This window comes from Trachurus trachurus (genome assembly GCF_905171665.1).
Source record: "Trachurus trachurus genome assembly, chromosome: 12".
NCBI classification, from domain to species: domain Eukaryota; kingdom Metazoa; phylum Chordata; class Actinopteri; order Carangiformes; family Carangidae; genus Trachurus; species Trachurus trachurus.
The window spans coordinates 18,832,043-18,859,166 of record NC_139908.1 but is presented as its reverse complement, the minus strand read 5'-3'; the positions used below and the strand labels follow the sequence as shown (position 1 = coordinate 18,859,166).

Sequence of the window (27,124 nt, the reverse complement as noted above, 5' to 3'; positions counted from 1 at the left end):
TTAGTAATAATCACACATTTAACCAAAGTCGTTTAATCAACCATTCAAATAGCTACTCCAGCTTCCAAGCTGACAGAAAACCAGTGCTGCTGGGCAAATTGCATGTAACAAGACAGTCAGCCCTAAACCCAAGGTTGGTCCAGAAAGTTTTCAACTAGTCTTGTTTGAAAAAACAAAATCTCTTAATTTAGCAACAATTGCACTGTAAGTTGGCAATACTTCAGGCTGTAAATGTGTTACAAGGCATTTAGTGAACCAATGGTGGAGATATGACCAGTTAGTTAGGGATAGTCTTAATTATAGGACGGCCCCATGTGTTGCAGTCCTTAGAAATAAAGTATTGGAGAAATTAAACAGTTGTGCCGTAAGGTGAAAGCGTCAGCCAATCACCAAAGTTATTACAGTTTGTCTTTGGGGTGGGGGAGAATCGATGTGTGCACTAAATTCCAAGGCAGTCCATTCATAGTTTCTGAGATATTTCAGTCTGGACCAAGTTAGTTGTCCACCATCACTGTCATCCCTAGAGGGACATCATTAGTCTGGCTTAAAATCAAACTCATACTATCAGCTCATCTGTGTTCCCCCCTCACATATCCTTCCCTTTATATCACTGTTGTCATCGTCTGAGATGTCCTCTTTGTGATAAGTTTTTCTTATCACAAACCCATACATTCTTGTTTCTTGCTTATAATAGCAAGAAACAAGAATGTGGGTGAAAATACCATACTACTATTTAGTTTCTTTCTGAATGCTGTAAATGTTACAATAACTTTCTTAAAAGAGAAAATAGGCTGAATAACTAAAATACGTTTTATCAAATACACAAAACCCAGTGAAATCATCCAGGTTAAGTGAAACAAATGTAACTGCTTCCTTTAGTCCTCTTAAACGCATCAGCATCACCCGGGTGCTTTTGACACTGAAATAACTCAACATCGTACTACGCACAAAGACTATTTCCGGACAAGCTGTCATCCTCTCGTGACTCTCGTTACAATATCAAAATTAAAATCAAGTGGTGTTCTATGATTTTGCAATTGTAATCAGGGAGATGGGGAGGAAACGGGGGAGTCAGATGAGTGGTTGGGGGTATGGTTGAGCAAATGCATCTCTGTCCAAACTCCCTGTGTTGCTGACATACTCTCACTCTGTCTTTTAAACACTCTCAATCACTCCTCCTCTTCTGTCTCTCACACAGCAACACACCCCCTCAATCTCTAACCCTGTCCTCTCTACGGGGCTTCAGTCATTCATTTCAACATCACAGAGCGACACTTGGCCCGTTTTTAGCGGCTGGGGTAATGACTCTGTCTCTGGTGACATCGGCTTGGGAGGAAGAATAAGAGGTGGAATTGGAGGGGAAAGGCAATGAGAGGGAGGATGGATGGAAGGAATGAGCAGAGGGAGAGGAGAGGAAAGAAGGTGTGTAAGGGAGTGGAGAAGAAGGAAAGTGAAATGCAAAATTGAACCAGAATCAAAAAGCCGTGGTACGGTCAACTGTACTTGAACTCATCTCACTAAGAGCAATACATTTGAGCCGCTTCTGAGTTTTTTGCTGCTGCTATTCAAAAAAAAAAATTAATACAAAAAAAAATGTTATGTCTCACTATTGACTTAATAGAATATGGACCTTTGGTGTCCATCAAAACTTATCAAGAAAAATGTATCATATTGAATCTAGTATCAAATATTTGTGATTGAAACTCTAATATTGGGAAGTGAGTGTTCATATGTCGGCGTAGATAATGAACCTCCACTCCTCCATAACAGAAAAGAAAAACCATCATAAATCTTGTTTAGTCCCTATCACACACGCTTGTGCAGACACATAGTGAGGCAGCAGCCAAACCAGGCCACCATCCAGACACACTGCATTCTTACACTCAATCTGTGCCGTTTACTTGGTGTTACAGCGCTCTGTGAGAAGTATGTTTATCCTCAGCTGTTAGGAAAGCTGGCTTTCCAACACGCTGAGATATAGAGACAACAATAGCGGGTCTGTTTCTTTTACAGCTTTAGCCGTGCTCACATAGTTTGAATTAAGAGGTCAGGCCACTTTTCCAAGGGTCCTGTTTTCACTCCTGACCATGATAATTCAGGAGTGAACCAAGCTGCTGACATGAGATGAGTTTAGCTATATTGTAATATAATAAAATTCAGATGTTGCAGGTCAGTTGTGCATCATTTATAGCTCACTGCGATCAAAAAAAAGCAGCCAATTATACACTTTTGCACTGAATACAAGTAATGACCCCCATCCAGGGGTACTGGCACAGAGAGTATATTATGGGTGAACTGTGGGGATGATTGAGCAGTAGTATAGAGACATAGGATTATATAAGCACACTGTAATGATGGTTACCAGAGCAGTGTAAATGTACTCAGTTCACTAGATTTCTTAATTGGAGCAGATGAACAGCAATGCACAGAGAAAGCCCCATAGGAGAGGAAATATATTGTCATTGTGATTCGACTGTATATGTAACATTTTTGCCACTTTTTTATTGTTGCTGCATTAAAATAAATAAATAAATAATAATAATAAAGACTAGGACTGATTGTTGTAAATGTTGGTTCATTTATAGCCTTTTTTTTCATTTTAATACTCGATGCTGTGTTTTTTTCCCTCACAACTTACCCCAGTGGGATTGTAGGAGGAGACTCTTGTCCTGGCACAATTAGAGAAGATAACAACAGTTAAAACAGGGGGAGTTAACAGTGAAACTCTCTCTGTCTCCAAAGACTTGAGTGCCAAAAAAAGAAAACACAGTTTCTTAGAAACTGAAGAATGGCTTATGTATGACTGATGGACTGAGTAGGTGTTGGACTGTACTGTTCCAACAACATTTCCAGTGTTTTGTTCTCCTCGGGATTTAGCTATTTGGGATCTGAAGATGTAGCGAGGTATTAAAAGCTTACTGCAGTGCCTTCCTGAATGTGATAAGGAAAGCGACTTTCAAGTACAGTGAAAATGGGTAATATTCCCAGCAAGAGACAACAAATGATACATGTGGCCAAAAATATTATCAAGCGTTCCCTGGCAACCACAAGTTTCACTTCTAATAAAGTGCAATGCTGAGACGAATGTGGCATAAATCTTGGGAAACATTTTGAGGGAGGAGGCATTTCCCCTGCGGCAAAAATGGGAACTGGTTACTGGGACATATTGGATATGGATGATACAGTCCTCTTTAGAAAATAAAATCACTCCAACTATCCTTGGTTCCCAGAATGTGGTCCGCCCTCAAAATTATATAACATCCTGTATCTAACAGCTCGGCCATTCTGTAAATATTGTCCAAAAGTCGCTCTTTTCCAAGGGCTGGTTATTTATAGACGGTGTGTTAAAGGAAAGGGCATGGGCAGTATTGCTTGCAGCATAAACAGCCAGTGGGTATCCATAGCAAAGTCGATGTGGATAATGCAGTGTTCTTTAAAAGAGCAAAATATCATGTCATATCAGCCGCAACTCAATTAGATTAGCTGAGAGGTCCAGTAAATGTGAATCAACCCTCACATCTCAAACACAGATGTGGTCTGATTTGTTATTATGACAGAAAATAGAAGATATTGTGCAATTACATCAAACAGAATAAGAATATGATTTCAAGACAAATGTGGCAATGTGGGACAGCAAAGAGCCATTTGACCTTTATTTAACAAAGTTCAATTCATTCAGGTTTGTAGGACTAATAACAGGAATTATATTGATAGATGAGAGTACTGATACTTGCATCTGTTTGTGAATTGTGAAGCCACAGCACAATACAGTTTGCTTAGCTTATCATAAGCTGTTGCAACTAAACTTGTAAGCCATAGCTTGTTGTTTTTATGCTGTAATTTTAATACTTACTTCCTGTCTTTACCCTAAATTACCCTCTATTAATCGTTAGCATTATGAACACATCAGAAAGTGGCACCAACATTGTCTTTTTAGATGTAATTCTGTGTGTCCTATAAGATTTTTCTTGAGAAATAATCACACTATACAAAACAAAAATAAAAGTTTACAACCACGAAATGTTACAGAGATACAATAAAAATACATTCTCCAACTTGTAACACCAAAATAAAACATATTTTTCATAGGACTGAAGATGTGTGTGAGTTTTAGAGTAGCCCACTCAGTGGCTGGGTCGTTAGCTGTTTAATTAGTGATGAAAATGTCATTCCAATATGTGCACTTGAATCACCTGCCCTATGCACTACTGTGGGTTTTGCTGTGCTGAAAAAAGCAATATGTCCTGGTACACTGAATCATAGCAGTAAAAATAAAATGCTAGCATCAGAGTCATGGGAGTGCAGCTCTCGCCTCCATCTTCTTCTCAGCTTTCTTTTTTTATTATTGTGCCCTGGAATCAATCTTATAAAACTGTAAAGATTTGATCTGTCTTGCACCAGTTAAAGTTGCACTGTAAAAACACATCCATCTTAGTGAGTATAGAGATACAGCTCAAATCAAATTAAACAACACATCTGCATACAGTAGTTCAGTCTTGTACCACGTGAGGCTTTGTGTTTGTTAAAACTGAGCAAATATTTTTTTTTTAAAACGGATTAAAACATTAAACGGATTAGCTCACGTTAGCACTGTCTCATTTCAGGGCCCACATCCCTCGAAGGCAGCATTTAGAGACGTATTGCGTCATTGCGATAAGGCTGTCCCATTTCAGAGGCTCCTTCAGATGCAGCTGAGAAATGTGTCCCTTTGTTTCTGAAAGGATGCAACGGGGTAGATCCTCCACGTGCGTGCTTCATTGCGAGCCAAGATTAAATTTCATGAATCATTTTTCAAAGAGAGAATAAGGCAGATTTTGAAAATAAAACAGCAGCCAAGGATAAATTGGATATAGTGCATGGACCAGACAGTCTTATTTCCGTTCAGTCTTTGAGGGGTATGGGGTTTTTGGATGCCATCCTCCAAAGGTTGCTACCCCTAAATTTGGACAAAGACATTGTTTAATGTCTTTTCATTATTAATGTTTTATCTTGTGGCAATCAGGTTTATGTGCTCCTGTAACACCCACTGACACCTGTCTTACTCTTATCTAATATTGTCCCTGTTTCAAACGCAAACACTCAAACAAAGGCTGGACTGTTGAGATGCAGACATGCAGGGCTGCAGGCATGACACTACTGGACTGTGAACCCAGTTTTCATCTCTGTCTCAAAGACGGACAAAATGTCTATCGACATTTAATCAATTTTTAAATATGTAATATGATATTTTTACTAATCACCCAGAGGGCAGCATCTTTGGATACTGATATCTGATTATCTCAAGAAAATCCAAGCACTTTTTTTCCAGATTAAAGGGACCACGAGGAGTTTCGGAAAGAATGTTTTCATTAATCAAGAACGAAAGTCGGAGGTTTGAAGACAATCAGATACCGTCGTAGTTCCAACCATAAACGATGCCACCTAGCGATCCGGCGGCATTATTCCCATGAGATGCCGGGCAGCGTTCGGGAAACCGAAACTAGAAAATGATGGGCGCGTCAACCACTAAATAATAATGTCAAAATAACTATATAGACAAAACGATATATTTATTGAAAATGGACCCATTAACAAGTGTGGGTAACGTAGATTCATCCACATTAATATGAAACTCTTTTATAACCAAAAGCAAACTTCTTGGGGTCTCTTTAATTTAGGGGTCTTAGGATACCTACAGCTTTCAAATGTTTTTTCAGGTGTGTGAATCTTGTTCTCTCATCTGGCGATGCAATATCAGCCCTGTTTACAAAACGACTTAGCACTGCTTCATCAAGCTCCAAAGGTCTTTTGGTTGCTCCAGCCAGCATACTACCAGGTCCTCCCCTCCTGTTGAGCCACCATACTGTATATTCATCCAGTATTATACACTGGCGGATTTTTAGGAAATACTTCCTGTAGTTTGGTAAAGAACTCTATCAAATTCATGGACATGGCAAATGTTAAATTCCAGACGGATGTAAAATGTAAAAACTTGTAAATTATGAAAGTGATCTGATCAAAACGACAAAGACAAGACATTCAACCCACTGAGAAAATGAAAGGAAAGTTTACGGTTCAGATGTCTTCATGAGGTTTCGCAAGGCTTAAGTTATTTTTTGACTTCTCTGTTATTGCAACAGCTGAGTACAACATGAGAGGGTTAGGCAGGAAGAGAAATCTTGTGTAATGTTACAACAAAACAGGACATAACATGATTCATCCATGCCATACTGTGGAAGATTGTGATAACACCTCGAGCCCTGAGTCTCATCTTGTGCCTGTAACGGGCACACAGGGGGGTGAGGAAGGAAATGTTTCAGTTGTGTGTTGTGTAACTCTAGTCATGTCGGCTGTCAAGCAATTGGGCAATTGACTCATGGATATACACTCATCCACACACACACACAGGGAGGAAATTCAATCACTTAAATGTGACCATGTCACATTAACAAGGACACTCCGCTTCCTGTCGTTCCTCCCCCACTCATCTCCTGTCTTCCTCTCCTTCCCCCTTTCCCCCCCCAATACCCCCACCACTGGGCAGCTTCCCTTCATGTTGTTTGGTGGGAAAATGAAAGGAGAAATAGCCAGACACAGGTCAACATGAGTTCAGTGTGGTTTGTCTTTACTGTACATTCATGCTGTAAAAGGTTTGTGTATGTAGCGTACTGTATGCTCGTGTATATCTGTATGTGCACGTGTGTGTGGTTGTTTCTCTTTACCTGTCGTCACAAGTCATATTTGCCCGATCGTTGCCTTAGTAACCACTGTGTCTATCTCTGTCACTCAACAAAAAAGCATGACAGATTGATGACGTTAACATGTGTCAGGTGGTCTGCACCTCTGACACATAATATGAGGAAGAGAGTCTGTTGCATTTGAGTGTGTGTGTTTGTGCTAAAATACACTTCATTTACACTCAATTCAATGTACAGAACAGCAAACTGCAGTGCATGTGTGTTTGTGTACAGATGTGGAGAGGGTTTCAGTCTGTTTCCTGTCTTTAATCCCTGTGTCTGTTCTGCTTGCACTATCACATGTCAGATAAACACACCCACACACACAAGTTGTGCTTTAGTCCTGCCTGTATTTGACCTGCAGATAATCCCACTGACGGTTTTCATTCATAGTCATTCATAGTCATTCATTCATTCATTCATTCATTCATTCATTCATTCATTCATTCATTCATTCATTCATTCAGCAATACTGAAAGCAGCTGAGCCACTGATGTAAATTATATGAAAATAATCTTCAAATAAAGTAAACTTGGGTTTCAAAGGTCATTTAAGTTTCTTTTTTTCCCACATTTACATAGTCGCCATCATGTAGCCTATACCAGTTTACATGCATGTGCACACACACCTAATCTTGGCATAGACAACTTCTTGCGTCATGTCATTTATTTTATGTTTAATCTCACAGTTTTGAGCAACTGTCTCTGGTCAACTACTGGCCTTACTAACAATTCAGTTTCAGAGTTTTTCCTTATTCAAACCTTAATGTGATTAGGCTACATAATGTTAAAAATAGAACATAGCCTGCATAATGTTTAAGTATTTTCCTTGTTGCTACAGTAACTAATATATCTTCATATATTTCAGGATGTTGTGCATCCCCACAAACAAACAGAATGAGTGTAAACATAACTGTTTTGAAAATATAGCATGTCCAAAAAAAGTGGTCTCGTGGTTCAATTTACCCCATATGGGGTGAATATAGAACATAGATACCACACATCATGTATAAAACAAATTCATAAATCTATTTTGGTCTCAACACAATTCTCATGAAACTTATGATCGCCAAAATTCACTTTCGAGAGTGAAAAATGTTTTTTTGGACATAAATGTTAAACCACTTTACCCATGTGGTTCTCACCTTCACAGAATCAATGAAATGATCCTCCTTAATATTTGGTCACATGCTCAATTTTTCTTATGGTTTCCTAGAAACAAGTGGTGTATCAACTAACCCTGTCATCTTACCCCATTCTCCCCTAAAGGAACAATACAGCAACCGGATACCTCAGAGTTACAGTAAAGGCAGAACATTAAAAAAGTGTTAAAATTATTTTTTATTCTTAACAGCAAAGTTCAACTTTGGTGAACCTTGGCTCATGCGGTTAACTGGCCTGACAATGTTGACCTTCTAAAGTAAGATGTTGCGACACTCATTCTTATTTAACCGGTTCCACAAAAGAGGAACAATTTTGCAGGAATTTATGAGACATATTATGGCAAAACTATATCTTATAAATAAATAATGAACTTGTTTTCCTGTGAAAGACTGAAACAGCGAGTTTGATCACTGAATGAAGCTTGAATGAAATTACATGCAATTCAAAGACAAACAGCAAACAGCCACGTACAGAGAAAAATAGACCAGTGACTAATGCTTAGCATGTCCTGCTGTTGGCTTGCATGTTAGCAGTAGCTTGCCGGCTGAAGCCATGTACCATTCACCTCCATTGTGTTCACTGAGCAGCTCACGTCTCTGCCCCGCGGATGTCAAAACAACATGCACCGATAATTAAAGATAATGAACCTACCCCCCATGGCTATAGGGATTATGGCAATAATTTGCCAAAATGTTGAACTATCCCTTTAATAGTGAGCTAAGTCCTGCAAACTGCTGCTGAAAGCTGTTTTACGTCATCCCATCATCCAAACATGATGGCTGCTTACCCTCACCTTCCCCTTCTGCATCCCTGCCATCTGTAAACCCCTCGGCACCAGCCTGTGGACATCACCCAGACTGCAATATAAACAGTTAAAAAAAAAAAAAAAAGCAAGCAGCCTGGACTTGTGCCCAAGCTGCAAGAGAGAATTTATTACAGGAAGATACTTCCTCTGGGCTATGATCATGAATTCTCTCCTGTTCTTATTAACTAAAACAATATTTGTATTAGCTGCGTAGTTTGACAAGTTTGAACGTTGTAGGTTTAACAGGAATGTTTGGCTGCACACATGCCCCAGAGATACAGATGTTTGAGTAAAATATGAATAACTTTGAATATGATCTCACTTTTGCATCCTGTGCTGCTTTGACTATTCAAAACACACAGTGAGATTTGAATGAGGCATTTGTGTTTTTTCTTTTTTTGAGTGTGTGACTGAAAAAGACCGAGAGAGACAGATAAAGGAAAAAAAGACGATTTGCACTGTTGGGCCACATTTAACTTTGTGTTTTTTATCAGAGCTAAAGCGCTAACAGCACCGCAAAGAACATTTACCTCAAGAGAACAGTTCAAATTTGTGGGTGTTTATTTGTAGACTGATAGCACGGCCTCATCTATTAGTTGAAAATATGTTGAAAACAGGAAAAGGAGAAGACAGTTACTGTAGCTTGGCTCTGGCCCAAGCTAGCAAAAACTATTAGTATTAGCTTTGATACTACTTTTAATGCCACTGTTTCCTTTTTCTATGTTTATTCCACTTCATGGATTATCAAATAGTGTAGTGTTTGCACCTGACTGAGGAAGAAGGACACAACTCGTGCATGTGTGTGACTGTGTTGGCAGACAGTAAGTCTACAGCCTGGGGTTCAGGAGGTTAGCATTTGAGGGCCATAGACAAGAAGGGATCCGGTGCAGTGACCTTGCATCTGTGGGTGTGTGTGTGTGTGTTTTGTAAGTTGATCCACTGAAACAGGAATAAGCAGCTGGTGACCTGCCGTCAGCTTTATTACTTATTAACCCGGTCTCAACAAACAGCCCTGGACAACATGACATCGCCCCAAAACCTCTGTGCCTGAGCATTAAACTAATTTTAAAGCTGGTAGGAATCAATCATCTACCAACATAAACATTGTTGAAATCATAGCAGTTAGAACACAGCAAATCAAAGCATCAACCAGGAAATAGGAAAGTAGGAATCCAGAGTGGACATTCAACATAATCACACGAATCTCTTTAATTCATCAATTAAATTAGCCTATCTAAAGTAGATTTTACATGTTAAAGAGTAAGAAGTGGCAGTGACTTTAAGTATAATTGTGATATATTCCTTACTTTATTTTATCCAAAGAGCAGAAAATTATTATTTTCATGATTTGATCATCTGATTTGTAAACCTCCCAGTCAGTCACAATAACTCATATTGGCATTGTAAGAGCATCAAAAGAAGAAGAAGAAAAACCACCATGATAAAGTAGATCAGTACCAAACAGAGTTTACATTTTATTTTTACAGTTTACTTCTCTCTAATCTGTCCTTAAAGCATTTGTTGCCATTTTTTCTTTCACTCACATACTGTAACTCTCCCTCCCTCTCTCGCTCTCTTACTCGTGGACACACTCACATAAACACATGACAAATGACACAAACTCATTCATGAAAATGTAGCCGCACTCAGTCAAGGCTTAACCACTGGATTATGGGATTAGAGAGCGGGACAGATTTAGTGTGTACACATGCTACACACACACACACATCTGTGTGTTTATTGTTTTTTTATGGTATGTTGGTGTTTTCATTATCCGGCCTTCTGGACTGGTATTGAATACATCCTGCAATTATATACCATTCATTTAAAGGTTTGGAGAGAGCAGTCTCTGCCTTCTTATAGGAGAAAAGAAGAAGATTTTTATGTGTGAATATGAAGCTAGAGCCAGAGGACATGGGCTTATTTTAGACTAGTTGACAAATGAGATGTAACATGGTATTTATTGAGCTTTAAAGGTCCTGGTTGGTCCCAGGTAGATGCTTTAACCTTCGGACAGAGCCAGACTAGCTGCGCTAAGATAACCATCCCCTGGCTTTCTTAGGTCACTGACATGAAAGTGGTATCAATGGTGCATCCAGACAGACACGCTCGTCTTCCTCATGCACATCCTGAGCATATTTACCGTAGTTGTTGAACTGTCAGTCAGCTCTGCCAGTCATTTACTGTCAGCATAGACGGTAAATAGAGTGTATTTGTATAGCGCCTTTATACTAAAGCCAACTGGAGCAATGGGTGTTGCTCAAGGACACTTCAGCATGTGGACAGAAGGAGGCAGGGACACAACCACCAACAGTCTTTATGTGCTGAGCCACAGCCATTAACTGCTCTTTGCTGTCCTCACCTTGCTGTCACGCTATTCTCCCTGTTGTGCACGTATTTTACAGTAGATTATTGTATATTGTCACTACAGTACCTGGCCATGTAGCATTATGATGTGCTTTATTATATTCTTTTTTCACATTAATATTCCTATTTTTCATCACTCAGGCATACTGGCATACTACTGCTGTATGCTGTAATATTCACAGTGTCCGTAAATGAACCAATAGAAAATGAAATTATAGCTGAAGGAGAGGAATGAGGGTGAAAGAGGTCAGCAAGAAGAAAGTGGAGCAAAGAAAGGAGGAGAGAAAGAGATATTTACCATCACTGACATGTAGCCTAAAAAATATCCTCCCTCCCTCCCTCCCTATCTCTTTCTCTCTCTCTCTCTCTCACACACACACACACACACACTCTACCACTGTATTGATGGATGACGACATGTAGGCGAGGGATGTGAGGGGATGAATGGATGGACATGGGAGAGCAGAGCAGGGAGGGAGGGATGACATCAGTGCAGAGTATCTGCCCAGCCAATCCCCTCGCAGCCCCCCCGCCTGCTGTCTCCGCCCTCCCACACCTCTCCCTTGTTGCTACGGCAGCAGAAGCACCATCCCGCCTGTGCAAGGCATTGTTTAGGGTCGGCAGTAAATGCAGAGTGGTGTATGTGCATGTGTGTGCGGGTGTGTGTCCGTGTGTGTTGATATGGGGCTCTTGAGTCTGCAATCCAGCACAGAAAATCATGCTGTTTTTTTTTATTTTTTATTCCATCACATTCTCATCATCATCCTTCATCCCTTCCTTCTCTTCCTCCCCTGTTCTGTCCCTCGCTGTCTCGTCTTCCATCTTCCATCCTCTCACCTCTCTGTCTTAATGTTCAAGGTCCTTTCCTTTCATTCATGACTTATTTTTGCTGCAGTGCTTCTGTCACACAGATTTAAACGCCACACACATTCACATACTCACAGGATAGTGACTTGTCACATGTATGATTTTGAGCACATGGTCATACAAATTATGAGTCGGGTGACTGATTAAATGAGTGGACCAGATGCTTCCACACACTCCATGTGGGCTCACTGACTGCTCTCCACCCCTGGGACCCTGATAGGGAGGTTTCATGTAGAAGAATTGCCTATTTACTACATTTATATTGGAGGAAATTATCTAATGAACTGAAGTGTTGCATTATTGGAAATTTAGGTTTCTGTGTTGACCCATGCCCAGGATAAATAGAACTTTGCTGCATAAAATATGACCAATATTTTTTTTATTTATTATTTCTTCTAATCTGTCTCTTGCAAGTCCCCCAGCTTACAGTAATAGAGGAACAAGGACATGTAATGTCATTTTGAAAGTGTAGACAAAGAGTAGATCTCATGGACAGTAACTCTAAATAGGCCTCATATTTTACATCTTAAACAATAACAGCAGTGTTTCCATTTTCTCTCGTGAGGTTTGACATTTGCCATCTGTTTGGTCTAGACTAGTCTAGTCTATTTTTTTTTTTACTATGTCAGACCACAACATGATGCAAACACTCCAGAACTTCCCATGAGCTCAGGCTGGATGGAAACAAGCAGCTCCTGATAGTGATCGTCTGCTTACAAGTGCCATTACAATGAGTTACACCCTAGGATATTCATTAAAAATAAATCAGACACAACATTTCAGAGTTGAACATGACGGCCTGAAAACAAAAGCCTGACTAACAGATCCACATGCACATGTGTTGCCTATACCCGTATGCTCAAACACACAAGTTCTCCCACATTAGCCCATTCATAATAAACGTATCTATCTGAGGATTATGCATTATTAAAATGATCTGTTTCTATAGTCTGTTTATATGCATGTCTCTTTTAGCTGGAGCGTCTGTCTGCTTTGCAGGCCGTCTGTTTGTGTCAGGGTGTCTGCATTTTCTTCCTCTCATCTGCTGCCGTGCTGCTCTCTTTCCTCCCGTAACCATGGAAATGAGATCAACATGCAAATACCTGAGCACGCTCACTAAGGCTGTTTGATAGAAGATGCAAATTACATTTCCGCTTGTAGGATTACACACCCACACACACACAGATGCACACTCAGACGTATGCACACGCAGAATTATGTACGTGTGTGCACATACGTAAGCACACCCACCTGCAGTCAGCACATTACACCACAGTCACACTGAAATGATCAACATGCGATGCAAATTTAATATTTAAATTATTATATTTTAAGAAAATATGAACGCATAAAAAATAGAACCACAGTGCTAATTTTTGGTGTTTAATTTAAATTGAGTAAATTATCAAACTGAAGATGTGGGACCTTGAAGCTGATTTTTTGGCTGCTAAAGCAGACAGCTTTCAATAAGCTGGCATTATATTTGCACAATGCATGCTACTAAATGTGTCATGGCAAAAACTCAGCAATCAGCTCCTACTGTCACATCCGGTGCAAACAAAGTGACAGTAGCAATCACTTGCATTTGTACTTCTGTCAAATATAAGTCTGATGTTAAGTATGAATAATTCTAATAATATATAAATCTCTTGTTTTAGTTGTGTTTTGTTTCTTTTATGAAAATACTGAAATCAAGCCAGATGAAATTATGAATATGACTATAAATTATGAATAAAATGTAAATTGTCATCTCTAGGTCAAGAATATGTCCCAGTTTTGAAACTAGGTCTAAAAATGGTTCATCTAAAATCAATAATCAATAATATAGCCTACTAGTGATGATTCAATGTGGTCATGAGCTAGTTAAGGCGAGTCAAACCACTAATGGAGTCTAATCTCAATCCACCTCGCCTCTTGTCGTTTCATTGATGTCTGTGTTTTATTGTTTTTTTCTCTCTTATGAATGAACGACAGAGGAGGAAATGGGACGGGGATCTGGACACTTTGTGATTGGTTGCAACCGGTTGACGTCACCTCCGCCGTGACGTGATGCACCCATTCATAAAAAAAAAAAAAGGGAAAAAAGAGAAACAATCCTGAGGAGCAACACTCAGAGAGAAAGAGAGTGAAAGAAAGAGGTGACCGGACAGCGCGTAAAGAGTAGAGTACGGTTACAATGCGCGAGGTAATAAGCGGATAGAGGAGAGGCGCGGAGGGAATCCACCGCAGGATCCGTGCGTCTTTGAAGGACGGTGGGGGCCACAGAGGAAGAGAAAGAAGAGAGAGAGACACAGACACAGACACAGACACGGAGAGCGTTGATCAGTTGACGGTGAATCTCTCTACAACACGCAGCCTGAAAACGACGTGCGATGGAGGATCTGTGCGAGATGGAATGCACGGTGCTGAAGCGGCTCCTGAAGGACGACAGCGCGAAGTGCCTGGTGCTGGACTGCCGCTCCTTCCTCGCCTTCAGCGCGGGGCACATCCGCGGCGCGGTGAACGCCCGCTGCAACACCATCGTGCGCCGCAGAGCGAAGGGCTCCGTGCTGAGCCTGGACCAGATACTGGCCGGGGACGAGGAGGTCCGGGGACTGTTCCGCTCCGGGATGTACTCCGCCGTGGTGCTGTACGACGAGAGGACGCAGGACTCGGATTCGGTGAAGGAGGACAGCACGGTCACACTGGTGCTCAACGCGCTCAGCAGAGACTCATCCGGCACACGCATATACCTGCTGAAAGGTAAATGTGACTCATTATTACTAAGCTTTGAGATGGGTCAACTACAGCATAATGGTAAACCACCAGTGTGTTCATTAGATGTCAGGATACAGCTTCATACCAGATCCACTGAAGAACTGAATGTAATTTTTTATGGCTTTATGGATTCAACATTAATATTGTTTAGTAAATAATACGAATAATAAACGCAAATGTTTCCCATTACCTACCCATAGACTATGCTTTGACAAATAATTAATCTTTAGTCTTGGATTCAGCCTGAAGAATGGGAAGCACCAGCCTACAAGAAACACTTGGCCATTTTTCATAGGCGGCTTCTTAGTCTCTAATAATCTTGTGACCTCATGCTCTAAATTTTCCTCTTGAATGAGCCCTTTACAAATATTATGAAATATAAAATATTGAATATTTTATGACTAAATTAAGGATTAAAATTTAACATAATAATAATAATGGTGGTTATAATTATGATAATAGCTCAAAATCCCATCAATAGCGTTGTTTGATATCCCACCTACTCCCAAATGTGGGTCATTGTTCATCTTATTTTTCAACCAACATAATAAATATTATTTTATTGCCTCAATAAAAATACTGAATATTCTTCTTGTGGCTGCTCATTAGCCAATAAAGATTGATTGACAGTGCCTGCTCTATTTCTATGCAGATTTATATTGAATAGTTTTTTTTTCTTACAACCAACACACACTCACTCACTCACTCACTCACTCACTCACTCACAGCTACACACATTCACACACAGTCAGACCAATGGCTGTGAGCTGAGTGAATGAGGTAATGCTGATGCGTAGGAGCCACTTCTAATCACAGGGACTTACAAAGACACTCAGGATCATTTCAGAAAAGGGTCATCTTTGTATAAATCACTGATGGGTGAACCGGTATAAAGTCTAAAATCAACACTCGATTTACCCACCATGACTATATTTAGACTGCAGGAAAATCTGAAAGCCAAAGCTGCTGCGAGCTGTGGCGCATTCTTTTTTGTGCATCCTAATGACGCAGGCGCCTTGAAGCTCAGGAGTGAATGTATGTGGCTTATAAAGATGACATTTTCCCCAGTTAATCTGATTTGATCCCTGAGGTGCAGAGAGCAGTGGTCAGCCTGCACATGTACAAAGAAAAAAAAAAGCGAATGCAAAAGGATGATGAAATTGTTTCCCGATCCACACCAGTCGACACAGAGCAGAGTAGGTCAGGGGTCAGTGTGACACACTTCACCCACTCACTGTAAGCAGAAAGAAAATCCTGGTGCAGATTGTGAAAAAGAACTTATTTTTTTTCTTATGTATGCCTCAGTGTGTTCCGTAAAGACCTCAAACAGTCCGTCTGAGGTCTTCAGTAGTGAAACTAATCTCACATGGTTTACTATGACATTCCCTCTAATGTACTGCATCATCCTTCATGGTGTACTAGAGTCCTGTCCCTCAGGCAACACACTGCATATCATAATGTCTCTTTTTTTTTTTTTTTTTTTTTACAGGTGGATATGACAGATTTTTCTCAGAGTACCCCGAATTTTGTTTAAAGACCAAAGCCTTACCGTCCCTCAACAGCCAGTCCAGCATCGACTCTGCCTGCTCGTCTTGTGGGACACCGCACCACGACCAGGTAAAGCACAACGTAAGACAAACACGCCTTTATTCACCTTTTCTTCATTTAAAATTTTTTTTTATATTTCATAATTTTTCCCTTCTTACGTGTGTTCTTACAGTATACTTTCACTTTATTGGCCGTTTTATTTGTTTTGTAAAGTACATTTTAAAAGAAAGTTCTGTATATATAACATTTATTTTATAATATTGTATTATTTTAGGTTGGAATGACTTTAAAAAGAATATCTGATATCCACCAGTGTCGAACTAGTGTGGGTCATGTGTAAGCAGCATGAGCATGTGCAGCCAGTTGTTAAAACTGAAAAACAATAAGTGTTTTCATTCATGAAATAATCACAAATGCCTATCACACATCACCAGACCAACACACACTGTACACACTGTCTAGACTTTTCCCACTTTTACTAAAAGTGTTCAGTTTATAATAATATGTATATAAAAAAACAAGGATGTTATTTTATTTATACTTGATTAATGATTAAACGTAATAAGCCATTTTTTGTATTAATGTTCCACCAGCTAATGGGTCGATTAACATTTTGTTTTAGCTCATTAAGCTGTAAAAGTTGCCTTTACTTTTCCCACACTTACATTAACAGCTCCTGAGTGCAAACACTGGAGGTTATTTGCCTTGTTCAACGGATCTCAAGTGTTAATCACATTCAACCACATTATCCCAAAGAGTGTGGGAATTTAAACTGGTGACAAACTTGTCTCTTTATCCTCTTTTGAAGCAAGCCAAGAGAAAATCAACATAAACTTAATAGAGACATTCATTAAATCCACTTTTTTGTTATTTGTCTTTACCTCTGGTCGACCTCTCCGTCACTTCCTGTGACCCCGGTGGCCTTGTTTTGTTGGTCAGTGATCTGTTGCTCGAGCCTGCAAGATTTTACGCAATGCTCAAAGTCACATGTGGTTTGGGTTTAATTCCCCCGGAACGCATGAAGGCAGAGACACAGACAATTCAGCCTCTGTATGTTTTGAAAGGAAAATGCTTGACAGTTTCGGCCTCGCAGTCGGGGCAGTTGAGTTATAATTCAAGGAGTACTCTAGCTTCCTGTTGCAGTATTGATATGATGGACTAGGTAAAAGCCAGTTGAGTATCTCTGTTGTATTTTTCCCTCTCGCCCCCCCGCTCCCCCCCCTCCTCACATTACATCTCTTAGCAGTATTGATCGTTTCCTGACGCTGTGTCAGTACCGAGGTCGTCAGCGGCAGTGACATAAACAGACACAGCCCTCGTCAATAAGTCTCACTACCGGTATAGACCGCCAACAGCCTGACCTCTCAGATCTAGTGGAGGGAAAAACAACACTATGACTTGTATATTAGAATAAGCTTTCAGATATGGCTCCAGATAAACAAAATCGGCTCCAATAATGTTGATGGTGGTCAGGCCTGGGCTTAGAAATTTAGATTTTATGATTAACAATAATTATTTTTTAACCAGTGTTAGGGTTAGAAGAGGAGAAACATGTGATCACATATTTTTATATTATGACAGGATGTGTGTGTACCAAGCCATCGTTTTTCTCAGAAAAGCCATTTACTCCCTTTGATTAAGTGTGATCACAGAAAAATTACAGTGTTTCCCAATGGAACATTGAGAGTATTTGGATGCAAATCGACCAAGATAAGTCTTTTGCACATACATGTAGTGATAAATGACATGCTGATGTTTCCACCGAGGCCCATGTCTGGAACATACTGTACTGTTCGGCTGACGAGACGCTCGGCTCGTACAGTGAGTTGTGTTTCCATATGTGGAAACAATTTGGCATGAGACAGAAACTGACAAACTAAATGGCCCATATCAAATGACTCCGCATTAATTACACAGATAATAAGCTGCCCCTGTCTGATGATAAGTGTGACTAATGTGATTAACAAAATATTTAAGGTCATGCTTATACTGCAGTCATCTGGCCTCTGCTGCTCACTGACACAGGAAATTCTTTGTCTTATCGTCTAAGCTGTTTTTCATTTAAGTAAATTCTCGTTAACATGGCTCTCCAAGCTGATTGGGTCAGGAGATGTTTCTTTGTGGAATCACTAAATGAATGAAAACATACGTAAGGCCTGACTAAATTAATAATGAACTAACCCCCCCCCCCCCTTGGTTAAAGAAATAATTAATTAACCATCACCCTCCCATCTGTTCTCTCCACCCAGGGCGGCCCAGTCGAGATCCTCCCATTCCTCTACCTTGGCAGCGCCCTCCACGCCTCAAAGAAAGAGGTTCTGGACGGCATAGGAATCTCCGCCCTGCTGAACGTGTCGGCCGACTGCCCCAACCACTTCGAGGGGGCGTACCAGTACAAATGTATCCCAGTGGAGGACAACCACAAAGAGGACATCAGCTGCTGGTTCCTGGAGGCCATCGAATTCATAGGTCAGTGAGTAAGCGTGTGTGATGCTGTGTGTTTATTTATAGTTATTTCATGGTGGAAAACCATGAGTGAGCTTCCTTGCTTTTTGGGCTTTGTTATTAGATCACATAATTTTTAGGTTATATAAAAAAAACTGTTATTTTTAAGCTATTTTGTTGATTTGTATTATTTTATTTTTAATTTCAGGTACAAGCATTTGCAATGTGAGATATCTTTTTGATATTAGTGGAAACTAATTAATGAATTCATCTCCTTTTTATTATCTCAATTAATTGATAATTTGTCTATTCAATGGCAGAAATAATTGTAAGATGCAAGGATAATATCAAATGTGTGAGATCTTCAAAAATGAATCTAAGATGAGGAAAAACAGGAAAATCTGACATTTTAGGGGTTGAAACCATTAAATATATATATTTTTTCCCTGCTTAAAAATTGGCAAAATATTGACAGATTATTTTTCTTTCAATTGACTAATCCACTAATCACAGGCCTAGACATGTATACTATAACTAAATCTAATCATTTGTCGGTTAAAGAGTGTGGGTGGGACTGTGATTTCCCTTTTCCCTCAGGATTATCAGTCGATGCAGTTTGGGTTTCAGTCACAGTGTCTCATCACCGCTCATGTTGACTAAACGGTCCTCTTCTTCTTCTTCTGTTAATCTCAAACAGACCGGAAATGTAAAAGTGCCTCATTTCTCAGAGTCTGAGTATTATTCAGAGAGCTGCAGTGGAAAAGCTTTCAGGCCAATGATGACAAATCAGACATAAATAATAATCTCCAAGTAGCCCTCAGAAAAAGACCAAACCTACCAAAATCTGAACTGATGAAATATTCCTCTCTCCAGCATTTACTGTGTATTTAGTGTAAATAATATAGGCAAGTGTGAGCTTTGCTTTTGCTTTGCACATCCATGCCGTGTGCAGACATTGTGTGTGTGGTTTCATCGTGCTGTGGAGTGTGTGTTTGCGAGCGTGCGCTCAGATGTGTGTGAGTAGGTACTGGTATGCGTCATAGTTAGCTGCTGTGGGACCGGAGTCTGACTCATCCACTGTTACCGGGTGAACAGACACTGTGGTGGAGTTACCTGAAATGTGTGTGTGTGTGTGTGTGTGTGTGTGTGTGTGTGTGTGTGTGTGTGTGTGTGTGTGTGTGTGTGTGTGTGTGTGTGTGTGTGTGTGTGTGTGTGTGTGTGTGTGTGTGTGTGTGTGTGTGTGTGTGTGTGTGTGTGTGTGTGTGTGTGTGAAACTAAGAAAGAAGAAAAATATAACTGAAAAGCAGAGAAAGTCACAAAGAGCGAGAGATTGGGAAGGTGGCTACCAGTCACCAGGCATCTGTGCTCTCAGAGAAACGGCAGTAAACAGTCCTCGATAATAATTTTGCTCATGTGCCAGAGATGAAATGAAGTGAGCTCAAATCAAAGCAGCAATTTTATATTCAAACATCACCATGGCCAGCAGTGGTGGAAAATTAGATTAAATTCTTCATCATGAAGAAACAATAAATTAAATCCCTCCATTATCTTCTTTATGTTGTGTGCTTCTAATTTCCTGCAGGCCGCCACACATGCTGGAGGACAGTACCAGCACTGTCCAACTAATCAAGCAAACTGAGGATGTTCAGAAAATTGAGTTAGTGTAAATGCTTTAATCAAACTATTACCTACAAATGGTTGTTCACAGCGACGGAGCAATAGCGTGCATCTAAACATACTGAAAGAGGCAGAGACATAAATAGGACAGGAGGGGTGGGGGGTGTGAAAAGGGGAGACGATGACTCAATTTTTTTTTTTTTTGCATGTTTCAGTTAAATGTGATTTGCTGCTTTCTCACGTTAAAGCTAGTTCTCGATTTGACTGCACAGAAAGAGGAAGGAAGGCATGAAAGTGTGGGGGAGAGGAAGTGAGGCAAAGCGTTACTGTACATCTGTCGTGTATGAAAGTACTTGATGAAAAATGTACATTACGGATGATAGCTTTCCTCTTTTTCAGTAAAAAAATTCAATTAGGCTACAAACTTTAAAAATAATCTTTTTGTGAAAAAACTAACAAACTCAACTCCTCTTTGAACACTCTGGTCTTCAACTTTAAACATGCCTGGAGCCCTGTTGTCTGGTGATAAACAGGAATTCATCATTTCAGTTAGCCTTGCCTAGCGGCCGCGCCTCTACTAGTAGCTTCATGCTATGGCTATAGACTACCACAAAGCACAGAGCTGCTTTGGACTACATGCTAGCTGTTAGCATGCTGATGATGACGAATACAATACAATGCAAATTACTTTATTAATAATAATTTAGTAGGTGTACTGTTTACCATGTTGACCATCTTAGATTAGCATGAAAGCATTGATGTGTGTTTCTCTGCATTTTGAAATATTGAAAAGTTGAAAGCTTAAAAGCTTCATCCAGTTTGTGCAACCACAATGTCACCTCAAGGTGGCACTAAAGGAAACGGTTCATACTCTTGGGACCATGAATGTCTTTGAAAATGTGGTGCCATTTCACAGACTTTTTTTTGTTAAGGTCACCGTGAAGAAAAGGAGGAGATTTCTGTAGTTTTACTGTTTTTGACTCACCTTGTTCTTGGAAAGATCTGACCTCTGACCTCTGACCTCCCTCTCTCCTCAGATTCAATCCGGGACTCCAGTGGGCGAGTGCTGGTCCACTGTCAAGCAGGCATCTCCCGCTCCGCCACCATCTGCCTGGCCTACCTGATGAAGAGAAAGCGCGTACGTCTGGACGAAGCCTTCGAGTTTGTGCGCCGGCGCCGCAGCATCATCTCCCCCAACTTCAGCTTCATGGGCCAGTTGCTACAGTTCGAGTCGCAGCTCCTCGCCACCTCCTGCGCCGCCGAGGCAGCCGCCACGGCGAGCCCGCTGCTCGGACCCAAGTCGTCGACGACCACCGCCTCGACGGCGACCACGCCCACCTCTCCGTTCATTTTCAACTTCCCCGTCTCCGTGGTGAACCCTGCCTACCTACACCACAGCCCGCTCACAACCTCGCCCGGCTGCTGATGGACAGCCAAACCGCAGCCTTTTCCTCACCCTAACAAACTTATTTGAGCACAGACTGGGCTGGCATTGGCTGGAGGAGCTGTCAGTCATACTGACCGCTGCGGTATGTACGTACATGCTTCCAGGGTGGAGAAGGTGAGAAGCGTCATGGTGCCTGAGTCAAAACTCAAAGACTGAAAAAAAAGACAACAAAAAAAACAAAACTTTTTAAAGTCCAGAAACCAGCCAACGCTCCGTCCGTTTTAACACGAGATTTATTCAAACTGACCAAAAATGAACTGGTTTTCAAAACTTGTTTCAGTGAACAGGTTTGGAGGGAGTGTTGGACTGACGTTTACTGATGATACACCCACTTCCTTGACAACAACAACAACAACAACAACAACACACAGAGGACCACTGACACACAAACACTGACTCAGAGAGGCATGAGCAGCAGCAAACACTCTTCTCCTCTCTCTCTCTGACACACACAAACACTCCGCGCGCACACACACACACACATTCATGACTACCAACTGAATAAGCTCAGTATGAAGACAGGGTTTGTTGCTATGGAGACGACAGGTCTTTAGGAGAGGAGATGGACACAGGAAGGAAGGAGGAATTTTAAGCACCCGCTCTTTCCCCTTTTGGGTGTCCCTCCTGTTGCCGGACAAAAGAGATGGATGGAAAAAAGAGGGGAGGAGACGGTGATAGAAAGCAGGAGCCTCTTCAGTGACAGGTGCTCTGCCGGCAATCCGACCGGAGCTTCCTGTCTTTCATACGTCCTCTTCCTCTCCCTCTCTCCCTCCGACACCTTCCTCCCCTCTCATCTCCTTTTCATCCTTTTATATTCCCTCCCTCCTTTCCTCCTCCTCCTCTTCTCATCTCTGCCTCTCATCTTCACCCCGTCCGCCCCCTCTCTCTCTCCTCTGCTCCTCATCTCCTCACCCAAGAGGCTAAATAAATAAAATAAGATGCCAAATGAAGGCCAGGCCCCCTGTAAGGACCGGGCTGTTCCACCGCGGGCCCCCGATACACACGCTGCAGTAGGAAACTCCCTTTGCCACATCACACATACAGGTTGTATTTGCTGAAAGGGCTGAAAGAAAAAGTCGTAAGAAAATGTGTTTTGTCTTTTGTCCTTTAGATCAAAGGGCAAAGTTTAGAGCATATTAGTCCTGGATGACAGCCGCTTAAAGGACCACGCTGGTAGCTTTGTATCTTTTAAGTCATTATAAGTCATGTATTCTTCGCTATTGACCATTTTCCAAAACATACACAACTTTGCAGACACTGGGCTCAGTTCTTTTCAGAGAGTGTATTTTCATTTCAACGCACTCAAATGAACTGAGAACACTGGCTCCTGTCGGGATTGCTTTGGGAAATGGTTAATTTTTTTTACGTAATTGGCTAAAATGTGCACTACCAGTGGATGGTCCCTTAAGATGTTTGTGCCTTGTACATAAAGGTATTCCATGGATTTAGGCTTCTCTGGATTTGCCAGAGAATGGTTGGTTTTCTTAGCTGCTATAGAAAAGCAGGCTGCTGAATGTTACGTCAATGAATCTCAGCATTTTCAGCAGAGCAGTACAGAAGTGCAGCTTCTCTCCTCATGTTTACACACACACACACACACACACATACACACACAAACAAGGTATAAACTGTACATGTTAAAATAATGGGTGAAATAATGACAACTAGGCCTAGATAAAACATTTTGAAAAACATTTGTGAAGAACTCAGGTTACTTTAAACGCGTGATAGAATTAATCCTGCAACCATTTTGGGCTCCTATATTCAAATTGGATTGCAATACTTTCTCTCTTGGATATAAATCTTTTGCTGTTTTCACAGATCCACCTGAGATTTTAAAAAAAAACTCAGTTAGAGAGGGATTTAAAGCTTTCACCTTTCAGGCTGTAATCCAATAACATGCAGTTGTTCCTACACGTTTATCTCATTCAGTGTGTACCTGTACAACAACCCTTCTCTGTTTTTGAAGATTGTACACAGTCCTCTCTGTAGCACTCTGGAGTCATGCACTTACAATCCATTCACAACAAACTGATTTTTTACAATGTCACATCAAATCTCCATAATTACAATAAGAGACACTGTTTGTATTGCTTCTTGCTTTTGACCAGGCTAAGCTCTACACTCTGTGCTAGACATCCAAAGGCACAAAGTCCCACCACGGTTGCTTTTACACTCAAGTTCTGAAGTACATGCACAAAACACACAAGCATATACATACACATACACACAGACACACACACACAGGGTTTAAAAGAAAACAACCCTTTTTCTGTTTTTGAAGATTGTCGGCACCTATCTCTGTAGCACTTTGAAGTGATGCAATACTGTATTTATAATTTATGATTGATTTGCACATCATGGTGATGTTAGACTGACTAGACTTTGCATAAAGACATTTTGTCCATGTAAGGCAAGAGAGAGAGAGAGGAGAGAGCCAGAGAAAAACGCAATACTTTGTACAAGTCTGTGTGGTCTGTACATGTGTGTCTGTCGGTCGGTCGGTCGGCCTGTCTGCCTCTCTGTGTTAGTCCATCTGTCTAGATCGTCTCTCTGTCTGGTCGATGCTGTTTACCCATCATGGCAATATCAATCCTCCACTTGGACATTTATATATATATATAAATATATATATAAAAAAACAACTTTCCCTCAATTTTATTGTGGAATGAATGATCTGTACATTTATTTATTACTGAAGATCCACTGTTGAATAAACAATGTTCTTAATGAAACCCTATGCACTTTGTCTTTTCTATTAAGTGAATAGATATATTAATATAAGTCAGCTCACCAACATAAGGGCTTGATGATACTGTATCACAAATGGCATTCTGGGGAATGGAGGAATTTAAGAAAAGGTGCACACCAGTTAAAGTGCATGATATGATACAGGTTCAGTGAATATGGGTTCAAGGGGGAACACATGGCATTTTTTTTTTTCAACATGAAAAATGTATATTTTAGATAGATAATAGGTTAAATAGTGTGCAAAAAAGAAAAAAATGGTAGGTAAATAGGTTAAAAGCTCAAGTGTTTAAAAAGAGTTACAGAGCATTAAGGGTGTTAATTAGGTGGATTTGAAACAAAATCAACAGCAAGAAAATCAAGGTTTACAGGTAGCAACTGCAGCTGGTTGCCTCTGTTGGTATGTCTTGTTCGCTGATTGTGCTTTAAATAATATAGAACAGCAAATTCTCTGCAATGTGTGATGAAAATGGAAATATATGAGCAGCAGTCTTTGTCATTAAAAAGTCAGAGGGATTTTTTGTGTTCCCAAATTTGCTTTCTTGTCACAGAGAGTAAATGTGAGCCTGCAGCACCACCCAGTGGTGAGATGATGGACATGTCCTCATTCAGCCTATTTAAAAAAACAAACATGTGCAAGCCATCAGCACAGCAGCAGATTATACCACATCCTCAGTGACTGACAGCTCCGATCCTGCCCTCATACCTCCCTGTCCCCACAACTTAATTATCATCCAAATTACTTGTTTGCTGCTTTGCCTGTGGCCCCCACCAGCCTTAAACCCACCAATGACTGTTTGCTGCATCATAAATATCTTCAGTAGCAGGTTTATTGATGTCACAGGATTATGTATAAAACATATGGCATGTATTCATAGATTGGACTGCACTTCTTTCACACCTGCTGTCCAATCTCTGCACCGGTTAGATTCATAACCTGGCCTTGCTATTGGAGATCTCTCTGACTTGGTTATCCAATACTTTGGACATCAGTAGGTGATCAGTTATTGGCTATCAGAGCAAAATATCAATTATTAAAAATGTTAATATTAAGTAACGTATGTTGGCCCTGAGAGCTCAATGCCAAACAAACACACAAATGTGTTACTGGCACAACATTCTGCATAGTGGTTTTTGGTGTATGTCACTAATCTGTCATCTAGAGGGTGTTAACATGTGTTGTGGTAAAAATATTAAGGATATCAGTGATGAAATTTGGTTCTAGTTTAGTAGCTGATATTCTAGTTCAGGAGCTAAGGAAAGGCCATAGAGAAATGAAATTATTCAATCAATATAGGAAATTACATTTTCCAAGTGTGGGTGTATTATGAATGACAAAATAAAAGTTTGAGTTAAAAGTTGAACTTGAATATACATATATATATATATATACACGGCATGCCATTATATATATGCCGTGTATATATGTGAGCCTGCAGTACCATCCAGTGGTGAGGTGATGTACATGTCCTCATTCAGCCTATTTCAGTTGACTTGACATGTGCAAGCCATCAGCACAGCTATTACACCACAGCCTCTGTATACATTTGTTATTTTGAATATTGATTTGTAAATTTGAAAATTAAAATGACATTATTTTAATTATATATCATCACACATTTTAATTACACCAATGGAAATTTTTAGTTCTTTTTATTTTGTAATATTGGCTTCCAGAGTACTTTAACCACAAAGCTTCCAAACAGATTATGTTCATTGTTGGTCACTATACAGTATCCCATTTTGCACTTTTGTATTTTGATAATCTGTCAAGCTTTCCTCACACATATTTGGTAAACCTCATTGCTGCTTAAGTTAGCACATTCTCTGACCACTCTAAAATCAACATGCCTGAACCAGCAATGGTCAGATGGATATAAAAGAAAACTCTGATAAGCTCTTTACCTGTGACAATTTTGATGATTCTGCCTTTTCCTTACTATCTTGATTTGCCATCCTGATGTGTGTTTGCGTTGATGAATTGTGGTGCTTTTCTGCTCTTAAACTGACTCAACTGCCCAATTATTTCACCCTCATGGTCATTTATCTCCAAGCACAAACAGGAAATCAATTCACTGCTACAGGAAAGAGTGAATTTGAGTTTTAAGACAGTTGAGTGCCTCCCTAATGTCAGACAAGAAAATAAACACTAAAACCTACTGCTTGTATGCAAGTTGTTCAGTTCAGAAATGTTTTTGTTAAAAAATTAAAGCCAGTGGTAGTTTGACAGTAAAACACTCTTTCGTGCAACAGCCCTGCAGTAGCTGCTGCTTTCATGAGGGTTTTTTTTTTGTCATTGTGTTTTTAATATCTTGCAGTGAGGGCAATAATAGATGAAAACATCCTGTCGACTTGTGTGTGAATGAACAGCTGTTTAATCTGAAAATTATGGATTGGCAAAATTGACTTGCCTGCTTCAGTGGAGATAAATTAATGAAACTAATGAACACGGAGGAAAGATTAATTGAGAATTACATTGTGTTGTAACCGCGTGGTGCCAGAGACGTTCAGCTGAAGAAAAACCAAAAAGACGTTTTGTTAAGTTGTTTTATTAAGGATTTTCTTCTGTACAAGAGTAAGGAGGAGTTCCTCTGTTCCACATTAGCTGGTCAGCAGCTCTGTACAACTGTCTGTACAACAGGAT

General features: G+C 40.3%; 1 protein-coding gene across 2 annotated transcripts; it reads left to right on the top strand.

Moving 5' to 3' along the window:
* The first annotated feature begins 14,055 nt into the window (after nt 1–14,055).
* Nucleotides 14,056–24,461, top strand: dusp4 (dual specificity phosphatase 4). 2 transcript variants are annotated; one of them, XM_083984115.1, is made up of 4 exons: nt 14,056–14,660; nt 16,165–16,292; nt 18,473–18,692; nt 21,323–24,461. In XM_083984115.1, exons 1-4 carry the CDS (start codon nt 14,291–14,293, stop codon nt 21,709–21,711), a joined length of 1,107 nt encoding a protein of 368 aa, XP_083840241.1. In that variant the 5' UTR covers nt 14,056–14,290; the 3' UTR covers nt 21,712–24,461. The 2 variants fall into 2 exon arrangements, with proteins under 2 accessions (XP_083840241.1, XP_083840240.1); XM_083984114.1 differs by having other exon boundaries at nt 16,165–16,304.
* The last annotated feature ends 2,663 nt before the right edge of the window (nt 24,462–27,124 follow it).